This window comes from Prunus mume, linkage group LG3 (assembly GCF_029339155.1).
Source record: "Prunus mume cultivar Tortuosa linkage group LG3, ASM2933915v1, whole genome shotgun sequence".
NCBI lineage: Eukaryota > Viridiplantae > Streptophyta > Magnoliopsida > Rosales > Rosaceae > Prunus > Prunus mume.
Genome location: NC_142700.1, coordinates 20,419,692 through 20,442,261, shown reverse-complemented (window position 1 = coordinate 20,442,261; position 22,570 = coordinate 20,419,692). Strand labels below are relative to the sequence as shown.

General features: G+C 37.6%; 2 protein-coding genes across 2 annotated transcripts; one reads left to right on the top strand and one right to left on the bottom strand.

The window, feature by feature from the left end:
* Positions 1-3,305: 3,305 nt before the first annotated feature.
* On the top strand, positions 3,306-4,576 carry LOC103326719 (uncharacterized). The gene has a single exon (XM_008228956.2). The coding sequence runs from the start codon at positions 3,431-3,433 to the stop codon at positions 4,574-4,576; it is 1,146 nt and encodes a 381-aa protein (XP_008227178.2). The 5' UTR covers positions 3,306-3,430.
* A 2,199-nt stretch (positions 4,577-6,775) lies between these two features.
* LOC103326683 (DNA-directed RNA polymerases II, IV and V subunit 12) lies at positions 6,776-8,602 on the bottom strand. Its single transcript, XM_008228918.2, has 3 exons — positions 8,395-8,602; positions 8,209-8,301; positions 6,776-7,057 (listed from the first exon to the last, which is right to left on the bottom strand). Exons 1-3 carry the CDS (start codon positions 8,432-8,434, stop codon positions 7,035-7,037), a joined length of 156 nt encoding a protein of 51 aa, XP_008227140.1. The 5' UTR covers positions 8,435-8,602; the 3' UTR covers positions 6,776-7,034.
* Positions 8,603-22,570: the final 13,968 nt, after the last annotated feature.

Genomic DNA, 22,570 nt, shown 5'->3' with positions numbered 1-22,570 from the left:
TTGGACGGTGAGGTCGAGCCGGTTCGAACAAGACCAGCGCCGGCCCTTGCCGTGACGTGAGCAGAAAGAATCGAAGAGAGAGAGAGATCGGAGTCGAGAATGAGGAGAGAGCGCGCACAGAGAGAGGGAAAAATCTGGTTTTTAAAAAACAATTTCGGAAAATTATGATTTTGCCCCTACTTGAATTTTAATCATATCTCACTCATTACAACTCGGATTTGAGTCTACTACGTGTTTACGACTCATCTCGATGTGCTTTACGCAGCGATCCAATTGATATTTCCAAATTCCTTCTCAATTAAAAAGTCAACTTTAATACTAATAAAATATTCCAGAAACAAAATGGTCTTTTACCTGAAAAAGTTAATAATTAAAAATTTATTTAGGACCGGTTTTCTAGAGACATAAAAACTGGTGGGAAATTGCAATGGCGGGAAACTGGAAGAACTGATCTGATACAGTGTTTATTGAAGGTTTGGTGGGTGACTCCTAGAGAGTCCAACTGGCGTGCTTAGCCCATTTATCAAAAATAGTTATGGGCTGGATAGTAATAAGATAATCATTTTCCTTACAAATCTCAGTCCTTGAGGGGAGCTTCGCCCCCAGAATTCTATAATGAGGACATTATACATGGCCTTAGATGAGGCCCTATTTTGTAAAGATGTGTATTTTTGAAGTATATGTATTAATAATTTGAGCCCAACTTGTGTGCTTAGCCCATTTATCTAGGGGCGTTTCTCAGTTGCGGAGTCCAATAATGTGGATTCGTTATGGAATTGAATTTTTGATCGTGCGATTTTCATCCTGAGTTCACTCTTCTCTCTCTCCTCTCTCCTTTTTTTTTTATTATTATTTTTTCTTTCCTTTCCTTATATCTTCTCTCCTTCTTTTTTTCTTCTTTCCCTCTGCCAGTTTTCTTCTTTCTCGTCATCTGGTGATTTTTTTCTTCTTCTCTCTTGTGGCTAGTTGGCTTTATTTTTTTTTTCTTTCTCTCCGGCAACACTAATTTTTTATAGGGAGTTTCACTAAAACACCCAAAATGGGGGCTGAAATTATAAAAAAAACCCAACACCCAAAACACTTTATAAACACACCCAAAATTCATCATTACACACACTCAAAATCCATTGATAAACACACTCAAAAAATATACAATTGTTGATTTTGGGTGTGTTTCTATATTTAAATAGTGTTTGAGTTTTTTTATAAATACATGTCTAAGATTGGATTTATTTATAAATTTGTATTTTTTATATTGTTATCTGAAGAGAGAAGTGCCCTGGATAAAAAGAACACCACGAGGTCATCTCCTATAATTCTACCATCAACAGATATCAAGGAAGCAATCGCATATTCTTTAATACATGCAGACCACTGTATTTACTCTAGAGACAGGGTCGACCCTGACTTTTGGGTGGCCCTAGGCTAGAAATGAAAATGAGGCTCATTTCTCTTTCATTATCTTGAATATAATAAACTAACATGGAAAAAAAATATACAATTAACTACAATTTGGATAAATAAACACGGCTCCAATATTGGCCATATAATCGCTGCCCCAATTTGAAAATAAACAAGAATGAGGATATAAATAATTTGCACTCTTTCATATTTCCTCACTAAATAATCTACTAACAAGAATTTTTGGATAAATAAAAGAATTTCTAGTCCCTATTTGCTTTCTTTCATTGATTGCTACTTTTAGCAATGAAATACTTTTTAGAAATTAAATACTTAAATACATGCAATTGATGTTCATCTATTACATAATTTTCATTTGGACTCTTTAGAAACACTTGTAATCAGATTTAGGGGCTCCAAATGCCAAACTATTGAAATTATTCTCCTCTAAAATCATATTCTTCATCAACTTGATACATATAATATATATATATATAATTTGGGGCCCTACAAATGCAAGGACCATGGCCATCGCCCTCCTTGCCCACCCTCAGGGCGGCACTGTGCAAGTGCTATGGTTTTTGTCAATAGCCAAACTCAAGAAATTTTGACAAAATAAAGAGAACATAACAAGCATAACAGATACTTTTCTTTTTCTTTCTTTTTTCTATTAAAAAAAAAACCAAGCATATTGGATGGGATAACTTTTTCATAATTCATATATGTGCAACAACAGTGTAGGAGTTGCGAATTATTAGAATTTATAGTAGCAGAACAAACGTGATACAACTAGCTAAGAGTCTCTTCCCTTCAATAGATCTTTAGTTAGAAGAAAAAGAATATTGTTATTTCAACACCTCTTCTTTTCCTTTCTGTTTGAAGTGGAAGAAGAAGAAGAAAGGAACTACTTGAAACTTTTACTGTTTGAAGGAAAAACACGATTAAAAATTCCTTATGACATTGGAAGAGACATGCGTGCCAAGTTTCTATTTGCTGCTTGGTGCACAAGTAAGCTAATGCAGAGAAATCTAATGCAAGAAGAAAAACTTCGAATATTTAATATTTTTGCGACAAAACACAAATATTCTTGTAGTTCATTATCTATGAAAATATCTTGAGATACCAAGACTTATCCTATTTGGGAAAGGAACAACAAAACACAGAGAAACCAAAGGGATATAGATGACGCTTGATATTGCAATATCAAGTAAATAATAGGTTCATAGAAAATGAGACTTTGAAATGAAAAATTAATTGTTTTTCTATGTTTGATAAGTCCGGACATGAAAAATAAAAAGGCATTAAAAAACTCTTCTTCGATAAAGTAAGGGCAAAGGGGAAGCCTAAACAAATATCACAAGAAGGAGAAAGCAATAAAATGGTTGGTCGGCTGAGGCTTTATTTGTGTCCTTAAATTATTAGCCCACGTTCAATGTGAGATTATGGGAAGAGCTCTTTGTATTTATTTGCACGATTGTCGGGGGCTCAAATATTTTTATATTAATTTTTTTCAGTATTTATCCTCCCCATAATACTTTTAAGGTTTTTTAGGTTTTAGACATAAAAAAAATTTCACTTTTGGAAAAAGCCAAAGTTTTTAAAAAAAGACAAAAACCACTCAACTTTCAAATCAAAGACATGCAAATGTATTGGATTCCTTAGGAAATTTAAAAATAAATAAGGGCATTTTTGTCCATTTTTGCTTCTTTTAAAAATTTTCTCTCTCCTTTTGCTTTTTCCAAAATGTCCCTAAATGCATATCCTCCCCACAAAACTTGGAGATATGACAACACAAATCCTTCCCGTATAAGATTTAGCTTCCAGTTGCCCTAATACTCCTATATATATAGGAATGGAAGGGAGATGACTCTCACAAAACCCCAAGAAACTCATTACAGAATCACCCCAACACCCTCTCTCTGCCAACCAGCCTACATACTCATTTTCTTTCCATTCCAAGAAACCAAGATCATCTTTAATCTTCTCTTCTCCACAAAAGTCGAAGAGGAACCTGCTACATAGCTTATATATGGCACCTTGTGAGTCTGCTGTTAATCTTCCAGTTGGTTTTAAATTTCGTCCAAGAGATGATCAGTTATTGGGATATTATCTTCTTAACAAGGTTCGTGGCACATCCTTCATGTATGACAATGTTATTCCAGAAATGGATCTTTATGGTAAGATAGAGCCATGGGATGTATGGCATGAATATGGTGGACACAACTTAGCCAAAGGTGAAGACCTTTATTTCTTCACCAAATTGAAGAGCCTGAGTGATAAGGACTCCCGCGCGGCTCGCACGATAGGGTCCGGGACATGGAAAGGTGAGAACTCAGGGACCACAGTCAGTGATCCGGAGAATAAGGAGAACGATTTAGGTATATGGAAAAGGTTTCATTATGAAAACCCTAAATCTGTTCAAGACGGTTGCTGGATTATGCACGAGTACAGCCTTCACCCTTCATTGGTGAAGCCCAAACCAAACTCAACCAATCAGTTTGTGCTATGCCGGATTCGAAAGAATGACAGGGGGAAGAGAAAGTTGAGAACTGTAGAAGAGGATAATGAAACTGACACTCCCGTACAATCTCAAAATAAGAGGCAAAGGCCGCAACAAGTGACTAGCTTTGAGGAACTTATTGGTGATTGCACTCCCATGTCTGAGGCTACTGGAGTTGCTGGGAGTGTTTCATACTTGCCAACTGGACTCACTCAATCTCAGCCGGACAGCTCTTTTGCATACCCAATAACTGTGGTCTCTTCCCAAGCCAGGTCAAACTATACTGATGACGTCAGCCAATTTCATGGTGGCGGTGATGGCGATGCCCTAATGAGCGATTTCTCACATTCGGACACCGCACAACCATTCACGGAACAAGCCTTGGGATCGTACGCAGTTTGTAACCAAGAGAGGGCGTCAGATGTTCATGAGACTCAACAAGGCCTGGTCCTCACTGACAATAATATTGGATATTGGCCTAGTCCATTTGGTAGTGAAGAAGACCAAGTCAATGCGTTCGACTTCTCGATTGATTATGATTTACTAAACCACTTGATCGACTGTGATGATGATAATGATGGTCCGCAACAATCTTCCACAGCACAATTTATGGGAATGGGAATGGAGAACACTACTACTGCAAGTAGTGAAGCTAATATGGCCATCATAGATTGACCAATTAAGTCATGTACATGTACCAAGTTTACAATCAATTAATCTTTTTCTTCATTGGGTTGAAATTAGATTAAATTTATGTATGTTTCTACAAGGAATATAGAAAATGCAGGTTCTTTGGTTTTTTCTCTTTTTAAAGGTTGTTGTTGAAGTTTTTGAGATCAAAAGCCTTGTTGGAGCTCTGGAAACAAAAGTTATTTTATATCAGGAGGATTTATTTTACTCTGGAGTTATCAAAGGACTGGTCCCATTACTCAGGAATAGGTCAAAGTGTCACAATAATTAGGTTCGTATTGTTTCACTGAAAAAGTCATGGTTTTGTTGAATATATATATATACAGAGAGCTATTGAGGATCCTCAAATATATATATATTGTATTTCACTAATTGATTTTATACATACTCATTCAAAGATCATTTCTACAAAAAATTACTTGAATCCGATATCATTTGACCACTCATTTAAGTTATAGAAATTTTAGTACTTTCTTGAAGCATCGTGTTCATTGATTTTGTAAGATACAATTGAATATCGAAACGGTTTCTGATTTGTCTAATTTTTTGTAAGAATGATCTATGAATGAAGACCTTAAAAATAGATGGTTTGGATCATTAATTGTAGGGTTAAAGGGCGTTCAAATAAAATTATTTGAGGGATCCCTCAATAGAAGGGGATTGTATATATATATATATATATATATATATATATATATTGAGGTTGAATCATTTAACACTATTATTACCCTTAATTATTAAAAAAAAAAAATTGAATTAATTTTTCTTTACGATGGTAGGAAGTTTTCTATACTGACCCTTTAACTTGAATGTTCAGTGTACAATGGAAGGGTTTGCATGTTCATGAAGATAAGCCAGACCTCCAAGAGTCTCGTCGTCCAGTCCAAATGATTTTGTAATTGATCATATAAGAGGAATATTTAGATTCATTTTCCTCAAAATTAAAAGAAGTTATAAGTTTTTATATTCCTTTATGAAAGAGCGTAAAATTAGATTTTACTAGCATACCCCAGAATGGTTTAAGGATAGTATTTATCCAGATAGAGCACAACATAGTATTATTATTTCTCATACTGCTTAGTCCAGCAGAAACAATAAAAACAGAGATCTCTACCAAGTAGGACATTCAAAAATACAGAGGAGCAATAATAGCTGAGCAACAATTGTTCAATGATGATCGTTTGAACCTCCTTAACCAATCCAACTTTGTCAAAATTTATTCAGAAACTACATCCAAGAGAGCAGATGACACATTTGAAATCAAGATAAGCACGACATGAGCAAAAGTTTTTTTTTATGAAATCTATAACCAGATAGCAGAACAAATTGAAGTAGAAGACAATGACAACTCATACTGGAATAGCTTATGAGAAGAAGAGCTACACAATATAGATAACATGTTGGAAGCATAAACTCCATGTGAAGCCAAAAGCATCATCATCTCACGTGAATAGATCATCTTAGCAAAAAGATGCAACATTAATCCGAAGACCATCAAAGCAAGAAAATCCAACTTTTTGGCTCCATACGGCGAGCCTAAAGCAAAGATTGTCTTGGCACTATAGGAAAAGCAAAAAAGGAATTCCTTAGAAAATCCAAAAATAAATAAGAGCATTAGTGTCCAAATACAAATTTTGGCTTCTTTTAAAATACTTCTCTTGCTTTTGACCTTTTTCAAAATGTCCCTAAATTTTTATTACCAATGAACATTTTAGGCGTCCACCAAATGAACACATAGGATTCGTGGTAGACGTTTTTGGAAAATGTGGTATACGTTTTTGGAATACATGCAAGTAAGACGGATCTTGTGATTGTATTGTATCAATTTAATTATGTTGTTTTGGAATGTACAAGTGGGCTATTGAGTTTAGATTTTGCCTAGGGAACACTACATTGTGCTGGATTTATAAGGGATGATGAAATTGACACTCATAACTTGATGATGGACAAACCGGATAGAGGAAGTCGATCTGGCAGAGTGAAAGAAATTGAAGGAGGTAGGTGGCTGCTTTGAAGAAGTACAAAAGCCTAAAACCAATCAATAATAAACACGTGTACTACATTGGTGTCATTTCATAACATGATAAGCAATTTCAGGGCCTGTTACACTTGCATCTTAATAAGCATGTGTACTACAACGAACTCATAACAACAGGTTGCATAACAAATCAAGGCATGTAACAGTTATAACACAAAATGCAAATTCAGTTCACAATATATTGGCCAACAACCAGAAACTAGAAACCGCAATAGAAAGTGAAGGCCAACTTCTGTTCACAAAATATTACAACATATTGGCCATCAACCAAAATAAGCAATTTCAGTTCATTTGGAAATTTTCAGTTCATTTGGAATCCAAGTATCTTTCAGAAAACTGCAAGTACATAAAATTACACAATCCCCTTGAAACTCTCTAAGAAGCTTGCTTCTCCTCTGTCCTTCTTCAGCGTGCCTCATACTGAACAACTGCAAAAACAAGCATTGAATAATGTTATATAGAATATGATAGAGTGATTGACATAATCAGCAAAGAAACACAAGACCAACACTTGTACTGGAAATTGGACTCACAGCACCATCAAAATGCTAGCCAAAAGGGATTCCACAGTGCTACATGAAGGACAGTACAATGCAATAGAAAGAAAAAAATATGATAGCAATACAACTTGTGTGTTCGTGTGTGTATGTCCTTTTTGTGTATTTCCAAAGATGACCATATTAATATAACTTCCGTAGTATAACACGGTGATGCCATACTATACGGCTAGCATAATTTAATGCTTTACATGAACAAAATGGCACACCAAACAATTGCCTTTAATCAATCAGTTTAACCCTCTAGGAAGAAGAACAATGAGCAGGGAACCAAAGACATATGCGCCTATTGTTTTATTTGCACAACAGATTGTGATTAGCCTACACCAAGATGCACCAATACTGCTAAACTAATCACTGACCTTAATTAGTAGCAATTCAAGACCAAACTCAATTAAAAGTGCATAATTGGGTGCAACGCTTTAATTGACTTTGCTCTAGTAATGCCACTAATTAAGTTCACTACCAACATTGTGCATCGTGGTGTAGACTAATCACAATCTGTTATGTGCACTAAAAAACAATATCGTCAAAGCCAGAACCCCAAAAACTAACTAAAAGTTCATTTTACTCTCACCAGTATCACCATTTGGCATCAACATAACTACTTTCCACAGAGCCTATAACTTTACTTACAAGTGATAGGCTCTGTTGAAAGTAATAACTTTTTCTTAGTGCTGCACAGATAACAGCTGCTAATTACCAAACATGAACGCACGAAATGTAAAGCATATCCACATCTTAAACTAAAAGGGTGGCAACCAGACGAACACACAGTGTTTTTAAGCGGGCTTTTAAAAATTCAACTCACAATACCATTCCAATCACCAAATTTATGTACTTTTCAATAGCAAGCAAGTGATGAATTGAATATGCACCTTTTCAAAAACAAAAAAAAAAAAAAAGTGAAAAAGAAAAATTGAGGAAAAAAAAGAAAATAAAAAGTTGATTTAAGAATCCCAATAAAGGATACATGGTGGTAAGGTAATATAACATCTTTAGAATGAGGATAAGCGACTTACTGCGACGAGTGCGCTTCTTGTATAAGATCCGGTAACCGCATTCGCGGCACTGAATCACATCGTTTGGCTTCAAGGGAATCTCCATCCCACAATCTACAGTAAACACAAACACTGATTTAGTATCAGAAATCCTTCTCTATTTCCTAGCCCGCCAACTTTCTCCAACAACAAACGCAAAATCAGTACCTCCACAGATGTAGTAGACTGGCTCTGGCTGCGGATCCATGAGATTACCTCCACAGTAGCCGAGCGAAGCAGATGAAGACGTCGGTGGCGGAGCAGAAGAAGAAGAGGGTTTCTCCTTTGGTCCAGGAAGAAGAGGGTTTAGGTCGAACTCGAAATTACTTATTACTCGGGAGAAATTTGGTGCTCACGGTTCTAGTATAGGACCCGTGGAAGGTACCAATAAAATGCTGCCATCTGCAAAACAAAATAAATAAATAAATTAGACCAGTCAGCCCAGTTCAGTTCATAGGGCTGGGAATCTGTACGTATATACTGAAACCGTACCAATTTTCGTGTCAAACTGTACTGTTTCATACTGTTTTATTTGGCCATTGGGCTTAATACGGTATCAATACCGTACCATATCACTCATTTATGACACACGAGCGGTACCGTATATTGCACACCGTATGCCATTGTATCGTACCGAATAATAACAAAAACACAAACATTACGCAAAATTTTCACTCTCGCATGCTCGACTCGATCTCTCACACCCAGACAGACTCTCTCTCTCTCTCTCTCTCTCTCTCTCTCTCTCTCTCTCTCTCTCTCAGTTGCCTTCGATTGATCGAACCGGCCAAACCAAACCCTTCTTCTCATCTGGATCTTTATCTCTGTCTCACTCTCTCGATCTCTATCTCACTCAATCCTTCGATCTCTGTCTCACTCTCGATTCAATCAATGTTGAAGCCTTAAACTTTCGACTTTACCTCTCTTCTCTCTCTCTCCCTCTCTCTCTCTCTCTCTCTCTCTCTCTCCCCAAATCGACGAAGCTTGCTCATCCCGATTGTTCTCTCTGTTTGGAACCAAAAATGGTATCGTTTCATACCAATATGATCCGATATCCCAAAATCATAACCCCACCACCTACTGTCTCGTACCCAACCAAACCGTTCCCAACCCTAGTTCATAGTGTTTTAAAAATCAAGCCGGGTGGGGGAGATTTCTAGGAAAAGTCAAGGGCAAGTACATGATCCTTGAACTTTAAAAATTTCTGATCGAGGACTGGCCTAGAATGGTATAGTTAATTTTTAGTTAATACCTAATATAATGTAGCTATGTATGATTATAATGTAATATAATCAATAACTATATAATATAATATACAATCCTCTTTTATTGAAAGATCCCTCAAATAAAAGGACACCTTTTAGGGTCCCATGCGAATTTTTTTTTCAATGATCCAAACCATCTATTTTTAAAGTCTACATTCATAGGTCATCCTTACAAAAAATTAGACAAATCAGAAATCACTTCGCTGGATTATTGGCTCTGGCAGCTGCTCAAGATTGGTCCCTTCACCAGCTAGATGTAAACAACGCTTTCCTTCATGGTGATATCCATGAAGAAATTTATATGTCTCTACCTCCTGGTCTTCAACCACAGAGGGAGAACTTGGTTTGTCGCCTACAAGTCATTGTATGGTTTAAATCAAGCTTCTCATCAATGGTTTGCCAAGTTCTCTACAGCTATTCAAGCTACCGGATATGTTCAGTCCAAAGCAAACTACTTGTTGTTCACATGTTAGAATGGAAAGTCCTTTACCGCCATGTTGATATATGTTGACAATATTCTTATTACGGGTAATGATCTCAAGGCTATATCTACTCTTAAGCAATATCTGTGTAGTCGTTTCCGAATTAAAGATTTGGGTGATTTGAAATATTTTCTGTGCATTGAAGTCTCTCTTCAAAGAGAGGAATTTTTATCTCATAGCGGAAATACACTTTGGAAATTCAAAAGGATGTTGGAATTTTGGGTGCTAAACTTGTGAACTTTCCCATAGAGCAAAACATAAAGCTATCAGATGTAGACGAATTGCTTAGAGATCCATCTCAATATAGGCGACTTGTGGGACACCTAATTCATTTAACTATTACTCAGCCGGATATCATGTATTTAGTACATGTATTAAGCCGATTCATGCATGCACCACGCAAACCACATATGGAAGCTGCCTTACGTATGCTGCTTTATTTGAAAGGTGCTTTAGGATTGGGTTTGTTTTTCTCTTCTCAAAATGATTTGTCTTTGCGAGCATTTTGTGATTCGGATTAGGCTGGCTGTCCAATGACTTGTAGATCCACTATGGGTTATTGTGTTTTTTAGGATCTTCACTTATTTCTTGGCGAACAAAGAGGCAAAAAACAGTCACTTTCTTCAAGAGAAACCGAATATAGAGCCATGATAGGTACATGTTGTGAGTTATCCTGGTTACATTCATTGTTGAAGGATTTACGAACATTGCATTTGAAATGGGCGTTGCTACATTGTGATAACAAAGCAGCCTTACATATAGCAGACAATCATGTTTTCCATGAGAGAACCATGCATATAGAAATGGGTTGCCACTTTATTCAGGACAAAATACAGGATGATTCGGTTGTAACCAAGTTTGTTACTTCGGCAAATCAGCTTGCGGATTTGTTCACTAAATCATTGGGAAATGAAGCTTTCTTTACCATGATTCGCAAGTTGGGAGTTCTCAACATTCACTCTTCAACTTGAAAGGGAGTGTTAAGAAGGTCAATGATATTCTAATGTTCACAGAATGGATTAGGAAACAAATATGTATTATGTGTTGTAAAATATTTCTTTTTCTATTGTAATTTAGATTCCTAGAATAGCTTAGCATAATTATAGGAAATCTCTTGTATAAAGTTACATTCTTTGATTCAATGAAAATCATTCAGGCAAATCTCTTTCTTCCCTATTTTACATTGCCAGCCTAGTTCAACAACAAAGACTCCAAAGCCACAACAATTCCTTAGGAAACTTGAATGTGTGTGCGCTTGTGTCTCTGTTTTTCCTTCTTGTCTTACATTGTGTATTTATAGGCGCCTCAACTAGTTCTTTTCCTTTCTAACTCCTATTTGATAAGGGAATCTGGAAAAAAACAAGGAAACCTAAAAAGAATATACTTGCTTCTGATTGAGTGATAGGACCCGCTTGAATTCCTCGGAACCCGAGATGAATCTGTGGAAATTCCGACATCACCCCGATGTCGGGCCCACTTCGGCAGAGTCTCCCCTATGAATTGAACTTTGCCCAAAATTTCAACCTGCACAAAAACACAATTTAATATCCCAACAGGCAGCATGCACAAAATAGTCTCATGCAATTGACCTAATCAGCCTCCGGCCTTCAAACAATTCGTAACCAAACTACCAACAAGGTTCTTAAGCCAAAAATACCTTAAACAGGGCAAATATAAATTCAAACACACTTATGAATGCCGAATGCACTTCCCATCATCTAACTCCCCAAATATCCAACATATGAGGTTTTAACCTCCTAATACAATCACGAGTAGTTTAAGGCCTCAGCCCAAATCATATAACAATCCAAAACGGATTTCAAACCTAACTGAACCACAATCACACAATAACCAGATTCACTTAGTCCAACAGACAAGCCTCATTTTCGTCCGAGTTTCAGGGATCAACAATAGGTCAGCACCACCCTCAATAAAACAATATAAGTAAAGTTTAGCTGCGGCTGCACCTAGGCACTACCCTAAGCTGTCTACGTACCCTTACTAAGGGATCAAGCCACACGTAATTATTTCCCTAAAACCCTTTACTTTAAGTCACAACTCACTGAACATAATCTTTAATTTATCTCCCTAATAATCACATAATATCCTCATATGCCCGAACATCCAGCGCCACGTATGTAGGGTGCATCAACACGTCAGAAAATCGAACGCCACGTGTGATCTCTCATCTCATATCACATAGTCTCCCCATACGCTAGAACATCCAACGCCACGTATGAGGCTGTCAACACGCCGGAAAATCCAACGCCACATGTGACCTCTCATCTCATATCACATAATCTCCCCATACGCCGGAACATCCAACGCCACCTATGAGGTCTGTCAACACGCCGGAAAATCCAGCGCCACGTGTGACCTCTCATCTCATATCATATAATCTTCATATACGTCGAAACATCCAACGCCACATATGGGGTCTGTCAACACGCCGGAAAATCCAGCGCTACGTGTGACCTCTCATCTCATATCACATAATCTCCCCATACGCCGGAACATCCAGCGCCACGTATGAGGTCTGTCAACACGCCTGAAAATCCTACGGCGCATGCGACCTCTCATCTCATATCACATAATCTCCCCATATGCCGAAACATCCAACGCCACGTATGGGGTCTGTCAACATGCCGGAAAATCCAATGCCATGTGTGACCTCTCATCTCACATCACATAATCTCCCTATACGCCCGAACATCCAGCGCCACGTATGGGGTCTGTCAACAAGCCGAGAAATCCAGCGCCACGTGTGACCTCTCATCTCATATCACATAATCTCCCCATACTCCGGAACATCCAATGCCACGTATGGGGTCTGTCAACACGCCGGAAAATCCTATGCCGCGGCGACCTCTCATCTCATATCACATAATCTCCCAATACGCTGGAACATCCAACGCCACGTATAGGGTTTGTCAACAAGCCGAAAAATCCTATGCCGCGTGCGACCTCTCATCTCATAGCATGGTACTCACACAGTGTAATTAAACATCTTTATATCTTTAATGTATATATATATATATATATATAGCTTTCCCCCAATAAATAATAATAATATTCATTTCCATTTTCCCCTAGTTTAAGACAATAACTAATACCATAATCCCACCATATCAACATAACTCAACTAACACTCAGCACCTGTCCCTATGGTCATTTTAATCCTCCTATGAAGGTAAGACTACCCCGAAAGACCCACGGTCAACCAAGGGTCAAGCTACCCAAACTTGGTCAAACGGCCCACGACCTCCAAATTCCAATCCGAAAGTTCCCATGGGTCCTACAAGGTTTATGACACACATCCTGCAAGTTTGGTCCAGATCGAACGGTCGGATCACTCACGATCTCACGATCGAACGGTTATTGTAAACCTAGCCCTAGGGTTGGCATTTTCAGAGTATCCAGGACTCCATTTTACTATTCTATACGATCCTAGAAATGCCTAGATCAACATATATAGAAATGGAGTCGTTCTAACGGTCTAAACATGTCAAACCCGGATAACGCACAATAGGAGAAATCCGTTTGATACTCAAACGGTATCCAAATTGAAATCCGAGCACACCTACGTGCTCGTGAGGACCAGGAGATCACTTTAGGACCTAAAGACAGACCATTTTAGGGTGCCTTGAGAAATTTACGGTGGCCCAAAAAACTCTAAACCGCCAGCTAAGCTTCCTATCCTAGGTGTAAAACCCCATTTGGAGTCACTTTTATTCTTGGACATACCCGAAAAATAGCCGGAAGTGGCTGGAATAGCGATCCAAAAGCTAGCCGATTTTCAATTTGAAAATCAAACCATCAACACTCAAAATTAATGAAATCATACCCAACCATCAGCTAGAGCTCGGAAAATAGGTGAGAAACCATACCTTATTTGCCGGGTTGGTGGCCGGATGACGGAGAACGAAGTCGGAGAAATTCGAGTGAAAACCAGCCGTTTCTCTTCAATTTTTCGGTGAAATCATGGCGGCTGACGACGGGGCTTGGCTGAGGTTGGAAGAGGATGGCGGTCCGATCATTTTGGTACCGGCCTCGTCGGCTTTGGTGGTCCGACGAGAGCACGGCCAGCCAAAGCGTGGCATTTATTCTGCCGTTGCGAGAGAGGAGAGAGATGGGGACTGCGCAGAGGAGCGAGAGAGAGAGAGAGAGAGAGAGAGAGAGAGAGAGAAATCAGATTTTTATCAAACTCTTTTTGCCAAAATTACGATTATGCCACTGAGGGTATTTTGATCGTATCTCTCTCGTTACAACTCCGATTCGAGCCCACGACATGTCTATGGACTCATCTCGCCGTGATCTACGCAACAGTATTGTCTTAATTCCCAAATTCCTTACTGATAAAAAAGTCAACTTTAAAACTAATAAAATATTATGGGGGCAAAATGGTCTTTTATCTGAATAAATTAATATTTACCAATTTATTTAGGACCGGGTCGTTACACTGAGAATCCTAATTCTAATGGGTTGCTTGTACTGAAGATAATCAATAGTGAAGTTAGAGAGAAAGAAGATTATATTGGGAGCCATGGAAATTTTGGTCAAAGGAGCGATGGGAAATAGTTTTCATGCTCATGCATTTGTTTCCTTTGCTTGATGATAGATTCATATTTTGCATATATAATCTATCTCTATTTGCATTGTTTTCTTGTGAAATTGGTTAGTTTAATGTGTTTAGTGAAGATTTTGTAGGCAACCATTCCTAGCAAGGGTTTGGAGCTAAAACGATAACTTTGGAAGCTTAAAGGATCAAAATGGGTGGAATTAGCAACTCAACGAAATCTCAAGAATTCACTCTGTCATTTTATCAAACACCTGGAATGCATCTGTGCAAGTGTCAATTTATATCCACGACTGACCTCAGTGACCAGCTCCAGAAAGAGAGAGTTTGAGTTAATTACCATCACAGTGTAGTTGACGTCGTGTCAAAATGGTGTGGGATGCTTGTCGTCACCAGCAAATATTGAAGAATAGGAATCTGTTGTTTGTGCTTCTCCACTCGCAAGTGAGACCTTCTTTATGAAAGATAATTCCAATAAAAGGGTGCGGCATTTGTAGATGACGAACCCAAAGAGGCAAATGATGAATGCACATGGAAAGGAGTTCTAGTGGAATATTAATTGAAGAAAAGTTTAATTGTCGTGGATGCATCTAAAATGGAAGGCATCAACAACCCATGGGCCATCAGAAAGCTTTCTTGCCTAATAAGGAATGGACATCTAAGTCAAGCCAAAAGCAAAGCTCTAATAGCCCTGGAGTCAATGGAACACCAACAAAATCTATTTCACCTCCTTCTGATAATTCCAAGGTCTCAGAGTCAGTGGCACCATGTTTGAAAGTAGGGAAAATTCTGCGATGCCTCAATTTGTACAGTACAGCCGGCTATGCAATGGTTGAGTTTCCATGTTAAAAAAGATGGCTGAGATTCAATGACTTAGTAACCTGTTAAGCCATTTTTATTCAACACGTGAGTGGCATGTGAGGAAAGAGAAAGGCAGGTTTGGAGGATGAAGAAGACGTGCGCTCTCCTCTGTTGTTGCCCAAATCAAAAATTGTGAGAGCCCATCCAATCCTTAGCGCCTACAGCAACTCTTCTCTTTGATTGCCCAAATCCAATCCTTAGCACTTCCAGGAACTCTTCTCTCTGCTTGCCGACGAACTCTTGGCTCTACTTCGCTAGGAACTCTTCTCTCTCACTTTGCCAAATCCACCCTAAGCACGTCCAACTGTTGTCTATGCTTGGGCAAAACGCATCTGCAAAAAGGTAATGCTCACTGAATTGAGGTTCTCAACTCTTCTCTCTGCTTGCCCAAAACTCATATGCATTGTCTGCTATAGAATTTCAATTTCGCAGGGGAATGGATTTGTAATAACAAGTGGTTGTAAAGATTTTGAAGATCCTTGGCTGTTAACGACGACATTTGAGTTGGTGGCAAAAGAAAGTGTAAGAATGAGGCTTTGAAAGTATGGAAACATCAAGTAAGATTTCAAAGAACCCTTTTTTCTGGTTCAAGACTTGAATGTATTTTGGGTAATGAGTTAATGCAATTGCATGTTTTTTTGTTGCAAAACAGTTATACGTGGTGCAATTATTGACCTGAGTATGTGCAATTGCATGATATTATTCATTTGTGTTTTTTTAAGAGAAAGTATGTTAGCACATAGAGTATAATGTAATTTCAGTTTGAAATTATGTTTCTCAGGCATGGAGGGGTCTGGTAAGATGGACAGAGGTGTAGAGACATCAAATGGTGGTTGTATTGATTCAGGGGTATCTGGGTGGTTGTGAAAGGTCAAGTCACAGGGCACCGGCAACAGAAAGTGGGCATATGTCGGTCGAACATATGGTTAGTCAAAGTAGTGATGATAATGGTGTTGACATGATTGCACCGAGGAAAGAAGATGTTATGGGGAAAGAGTTTAAAATGATAGAAATAGCGGAAGAATATTATATGAGTTATGCAAAGGGCATTGGATTTAGCATGAGAAAAAACAAATTGGTTCGAAATTCGGAAGGGAAAGTATGTAGGAGACGGTGTTGTTGTTCTAAAGAAGGTTTGAGAAATGAGAAGTTTAATGATCGATTAGATAAAATTCGACCACCGAAGCCAATTACAAGAAAGAATTGTTTTGGCCATTTTTGGGTGGGTTATGAGAAGAAACATGATGTTTACGTCGTTACGAATTTTGAACCAGATCACAATCATCAACTAGTTACTCCACTTGAATCGCCCTATCTCCGATGTAACCGTGTCATTCGAAATTCCGATTTAGCCTTTTTTTGTCTTTGCACTATACATTAATTAGGTTTGCGTTTTTAAGCTATGTTTAGTTTGCCCACAGCCGGTCGGCATTTGCATTGCACACATGCAATTGTATGACGGTGATGCAAACCAAGAGTGACTGTGCGCAAACCTATAATAATGAAAATTGGATCATATTTTATTGTACATGCATAATTAGACCTATTTTTTTCTATAAATCGAAGGGTAAAATTAACCGAAATATAGAGCATCAGAAACGCTTTGAGTTAGGGCTGGCAATGGATCGTGTCGTGGATAAAATGCTCAACTCAAACCCGACCTATTTAATAAACGTGTCGTGTCTATTTTGAGTCATGTTAAATAGGTTTTTAAACATGTTAGCTGGTTAATAACATATTTAACAAATTATTAGGATTACTAAATTTGATTTCGTATCATGTAGTGTGAATCACATTCCAAAATATCCCCAATTTCGTAAACCAAAATGTGATTAACCATAATATTGAATAATACACATATGGTCCTAATAAAATTTGGAACTTGCTTTTCTTTGTCTTTGCGCTATACATTAATTAGGTTCACGTTTTTAAGCTTGCTTTAGTTTGCACACAGCCAGTCGGCGTTTGCATTGTAAACATGCAATTGCACGACGTTGATGCAATGTGAGAGTGAATGTGCGCAAACCCCTAAAAAGGAAAACTTGATCAAAAATTTTTTTTACTGGCATAATTAGACCTATTTTTGTGTACTATCAATTGAAGGCCGCAAAATGAACTGAAATATAGAGCATGAGAAATGGTAAGAGGCAATAAACTGAACATATTATATTACAAAACGGATCAATGATCCAAAAAAATGTAATCGTATCCATAATTTACTTGGTTTTCTTTCTCTTTGGGGTACGTGAACGAAGACTTTTCTCACCTTTGCCTTTTTTGTCTTTGGAGTGTTGTTCAGCATCCGAATTACCCTTAGCTGTAGCCCCGTCCTCATCGGCATCCTCATCCTCATCCTCATCCCCGTGTTCGATCCAAGCTTCGTCTTCATTCTCCTCTTCATCTTCCTATTCTTTTTCATATTCCTCTTCCTGTTCTTCTTCATATTCCACTTCCTGTTCTTCTTCATATTCCACTTCCTGTTCTTCTTCCTGTTCTTCTTCCTCTTCCTCATCTTCTTCATGCTCTTCTGGTATCACAATTTTGGTCTTTCCTTTTCTACCTATGTCATGTTTAAATGGAATTGGGTTTGGGCTTTATGGTTAAAATTGAATTGGGTTTGGGCTTTAGGTTAAAATGATATTGGGTTAGGCTTTATTGTTAAAATTGTATTGGGTTTGGGCTTTAGGGTTAAAATTCAATTGGGTTTGGGCTTTTGGGTTAATATCATATTGGGTTCGGCTTTATGGTTAAAATTGAATTGGGTTGGGCTTTAGGGTTAAAATGATATTGGGTTTGGGCTTTGTGGTTGAAATTCAAGGGTTTAGGGTTTATGGTTTACGATTTACGGTTAAAATTGAAGGGTTTGGGCTTTACAAATTGTATGAATTGGTTTTGGCCTATATGATTCAAATTCAATTGTTTAGGGTTTAGGGTTTGTGGTTTATGGTTAAAAGTTAAAATTGAAATGGGTTGGGCTTTACGGATCGTATGAATTGGGGTTAGGCTGTAGGGTTAAAATTAAAGGGTTAAGGCTTTAATTTAGGCTTGGGCTTTATGGTTAACATTAAATTGGGTTTGGGCTTTAGGGTTCAAAGTATGGTTTATGTTTAAAATTGTATTGGATTCAGGTTATACAATGTCCCCAAGCTTGGGTTTTAACATTTTTAACTGTTTCAAGTAGTATGTAATTGTTATATATAATTTTTAAAAGTAGCGATACTTTTACAAATAGTTACAATTTCAAATGTCCATTAATTAAGAAAAATATGTTTTTGATTAAGAAAAACACTCAAGGAAGTGTTTTTTGCAACAAAAAAGAAGGGTTATTTGAGGGAAGGATTTGTTGTAATTTTCAAATGTTGAGATAAATAAGTTTTGAATGAGTTTTTTCCATTTTTCCTATTGTAGATGCACAAATTGCAAGGAAGGTTCACATCACTGCATTGGTTACGGAAAAGGAGTATGGATACATCTGAAAAAACAAATAAAGGAAATTTGTACTGGATAATTTGTCTTTTTGCCAAAATCATGAGTTGCTTAGGTGAAATACAAATATGTTTTATTATTTGATTGTGTCTTCTGAGGGGTGGTGCCAAGTTTTGCGTTATTCTCTGTGAAAGGAAAATCTCTTTGAGAAACCAAAGGAAAATCTCTAGCCAAAAAGAGGAAATTTGGCGATCTTTGCATACATTATAAGAGTGAGCCGATGAGCCTTCTAGTAAAAATGACAAAGCTAGGTTGGTTGAGTAAAGTTGCCCGTTCTTCGGAAAAATGGGCCCAATTAACTTACTTTTTCAAACAAACGGGCTATTTGTTCACGCAAACATCAGGGGTTGCATTCATTTAGAAAAGTTGCCTATTCTTTCAAAAAAAAATGGGTCCAACTAACTTACTTTTTCAAACAAACGGGCTATTTGTTCACGCAAATGTAGAGGCTGTGTTCGTTGAGTAAAGTTACCTGTTCCTTGGAAAAATAGACCAAACTGACTTACTTTTTCAAACAAACGGGCTATTTGTTCACGCAAATGTACAGGTTGCGTTCATTGAGTAAAGTTGCCCGTTTTCCCAAAAAATGGGCCCAACTAACTTACATTTTCAAACAAACGAACTATTTGTTCACGCAAACGCAGAGGTTGTGTTCGTTGAGTAAAGTTGCCCGTTCTCAGGAAAATGGGCCAAACTAACTTACTTTTCAAACAAACGAGCTATTTGTTCACACAAACGCATGGGTTGCATTTGTTGAGTAAAGTTTCCCATTCTCGAGAAAAATTTGCTTAGCTAGCATACTTTTTTAAACAAACGAACTATTGTTTCACGCAAACGCAGAAATTGCGTTCGTTGAGTAAAGTTGCCCGTTCCCCTGAAAAATGATTCAATTAACTTATTTTCCAAACAAACGAGCTATTTGTTCACGCAAACGTATGGGTTATGTTCGTTGAGTAAAGTCCCCTATTTCCTGAAAAAAGATACCTCACTATCTTACTTTTTCTAACAAATGGGTTATTTGTTCACGCAAACGCAGGGGTTGCATTCGTTGAGTAAAGTTGCACGTTCCCCGGAAAAATAGTCTTAACTAACTTACTTTTTCAAACAAACGGGCTATGTATTCATGCAAACGCAATGGGTTGCATTCGTTGAGTAAATTTGCCCGTTCCCTAAAAAATGGGCATAACTAATTTACTTTTTCAAACAAACAGCTTATTTGTTCACGCGAACGCAGAGATTACGTTTGTTGAGTAAAGTTGCACGTTCCCCGGAAAAATAGTCTAAACTAACTTACTTTTTCAAACAAATGGGCTATTTGTTCACGCAAACGCAATGGGTTGCATTCATTGAGTAAAGTTGCCCGTTCCCTAAAAAATGGGCCCGACTAATTTACTTTTTCAAACAAACAGGCTATTTGTTCACGCGAATGCAGGGGTTATGTTCGTTGAGTAAAGTTGCATGTTCCCCAGAAAAATAGTCCTAACTAGCTTACTTTTTCAAACAAACAGGCTATTTGTTCACGCAAACGCAATGGGTTGCATTCGTTGAGTAAAGTTTCTCGTTCCCTAAAAAAATAGGCCCAACTAATTTACTTTTTCAAACAAATAGGCCATTTGTTCACGCGAAAGCAGAGGTTACATTGAGTAAAGTTGCTCGCTCCTCGGAAAAATGGGCTCAACTAACTTACTTTTTCAAACAAACGGGCTTTTTATTCATGCGAATGCAATGGTTCCCGTTCGTTGAGTAAAGTTGTCCGTTCCCCGGAAAAATGGGCCCAACTAACTAACTTTTTCAAACAAACAAGCTATTTGTTCACGCGAACGCAAGGGTTACGTTCATTGAGTAAAGTTACCCGTTTCCCGATAAATTGGACCAAGTAAAATACTTTATCAAACAAACGCATTATTTTTTCACTCGGACGCAGGGGTTGCGTTCGTTGAGGACGTTGCGTTCATTTGATAAATTTAAATGTTGGTATGTTCGGTAAGAAAAAATAAGAGTTCACGAGAAAGAAGAATACATGAATGGGTGTTTTGTTTTGAGTTGAAGAAATTATTATTATTATTTTTTAAGGAAAAAGCGTATGGGTATGAAAATTTTACACCAAAATTACGTATTTCAATGCCTATATTTGTCATTTTTGTTGATTTTTTTTTCCGATACTTAAAACGATAACGATATATTCCTCGAAATATCTGTAAACTGGAGGCCCGATATTATCTGCACGCCCGATATTTTAATACTTGGCTTTACCTTTGTGAAGGGCAGAATTTGGATTCATCACTATCCATGTTAAGGGTAATGATTAAAATATCGATCTCGAGTATAAGAACCTGAAAAACCATTTGAGTTCCAAAAACCTGAAAAAGTTTCACTTGCTTATTAAATCTACACTAGTTTGTGTACTTCAAGTAAGCAAGAGAGTGAAATTTGTTTGTACAAATGGTAATAATTGCATATATATGGTCAACTATTGCATAAATGGTATGCAATTGCATATCTTGGTTTACAAAAGTCATTAAAAATGAATTTTATTCTAGTTTAGGCTTTAAAGAGACTACGCAATTGCACGTCCCATGATACAAAAACTAGACCACGGTGTACAATTACCCTTTCCTCCATCTGTTTTATTTGCAATCAATCAACAACCAACATAACCAATGCTCTATATTCTTTGATGACTAAGATGAATGAATTTTTTTTACAATAAAATGAAATCTTATGCTACGATTAAAAAAATCTAATTTAATAGATCAGAGAACCTTATATTAATTTTTATTTTAAAAAAAGGACAAGGGAAAAATTGAAGGAAGAAAAATTCACAAAACCCAAACTTGTTGCTCTAAATAAATTAAAAAATAAGAGAGAAAAAATAAAGAAACAACAACCAAGAGAAGCCAGATACGTGGGAACTAAAATCTCCCTACCATATGCATGTGAATTGAAGTTGAATTTGAATGGTGAAGAGGTATTGTCTTTGTCCCCAATGTTGACCGTGAAGCTTTGGCCTGAAATTTTGTTGTACCACATGAAAGTGATGAGGAGCTGCTTCTGGGTGAGAGTTTGGCTCTGTCCACTCACTTCCCCTTTCTGTGTCTCTACAATTCTCACCAAGCAAGAGACCCTCAAAGAAGAATCCACAAAACAGCACACAATCCCTCATTCCAACATGACTTAAATCCACGCACACAGGCATGCACATAGTTCTTCTTCTAAACATTTCTACTCAACTTGCTAACTATTTCAATAACAAAAAGCTGAAGATTTAGTAGATGAAATGTACCAATTCATTTCCCAGAATTAGAAAACAATGCAATCAATACATGTCTTGACGCAGAAAAATGGTTTGGTACTTTCCCGCGTAACTTCGTGATTTAGTCCCTTCGGTATCGATGTCCTCGGTAGGGTGTGCGATCTGTAAGATAGCAAACACACGGTAAATCCTAGGGCACCGGTGTGATACCGGCCGAAGGCTCTCCGATGCTTTAGTAAGTACGGATTTAGTAAGTTTGAACTACAGATCAATAGGCGATGCCGTAAGTTCCGATTTATTACCTCCAAGCTGGGATGATTGTCCTCCTTTATAGGCCTTGGGAGGCGTGCGACTTGTTTAGAATTTCGATGTGGGACTCTGGACATCAATTGTGGGACTGCCACGCGTCCAGAGGGGCGAG

Coding starts and splice junctions, on each gene's coding strand:
- LOC103326719 (XM_008228956.2), top strand. CDS start 3,431: ATGGCACCTTGTGAGTCTGCTGTTAATCTTCCAGTTGGTTTTAAATTT.
- LOC103326683 (XM_008228918.2), bottom strand. CDS start 8,434: ATGGATCCGCAGCCAGAGCCAGTCTACTACATCTGTGGAG. Junction 8,302..8,394: donor AGTCTACTACATCTGTGGAG/GTACTGATTTTG, acceptor TGTTTACTGTAG/ATTGTGGGATGGAGATTCCC. Junction 7,058..8,208: donor CAAGAAGCGCACTCGTCGCA/GTAAGTCGCTTA, acceptor TTGTTTTTGCAG/TTGTTCAGTATGAGGCACGC.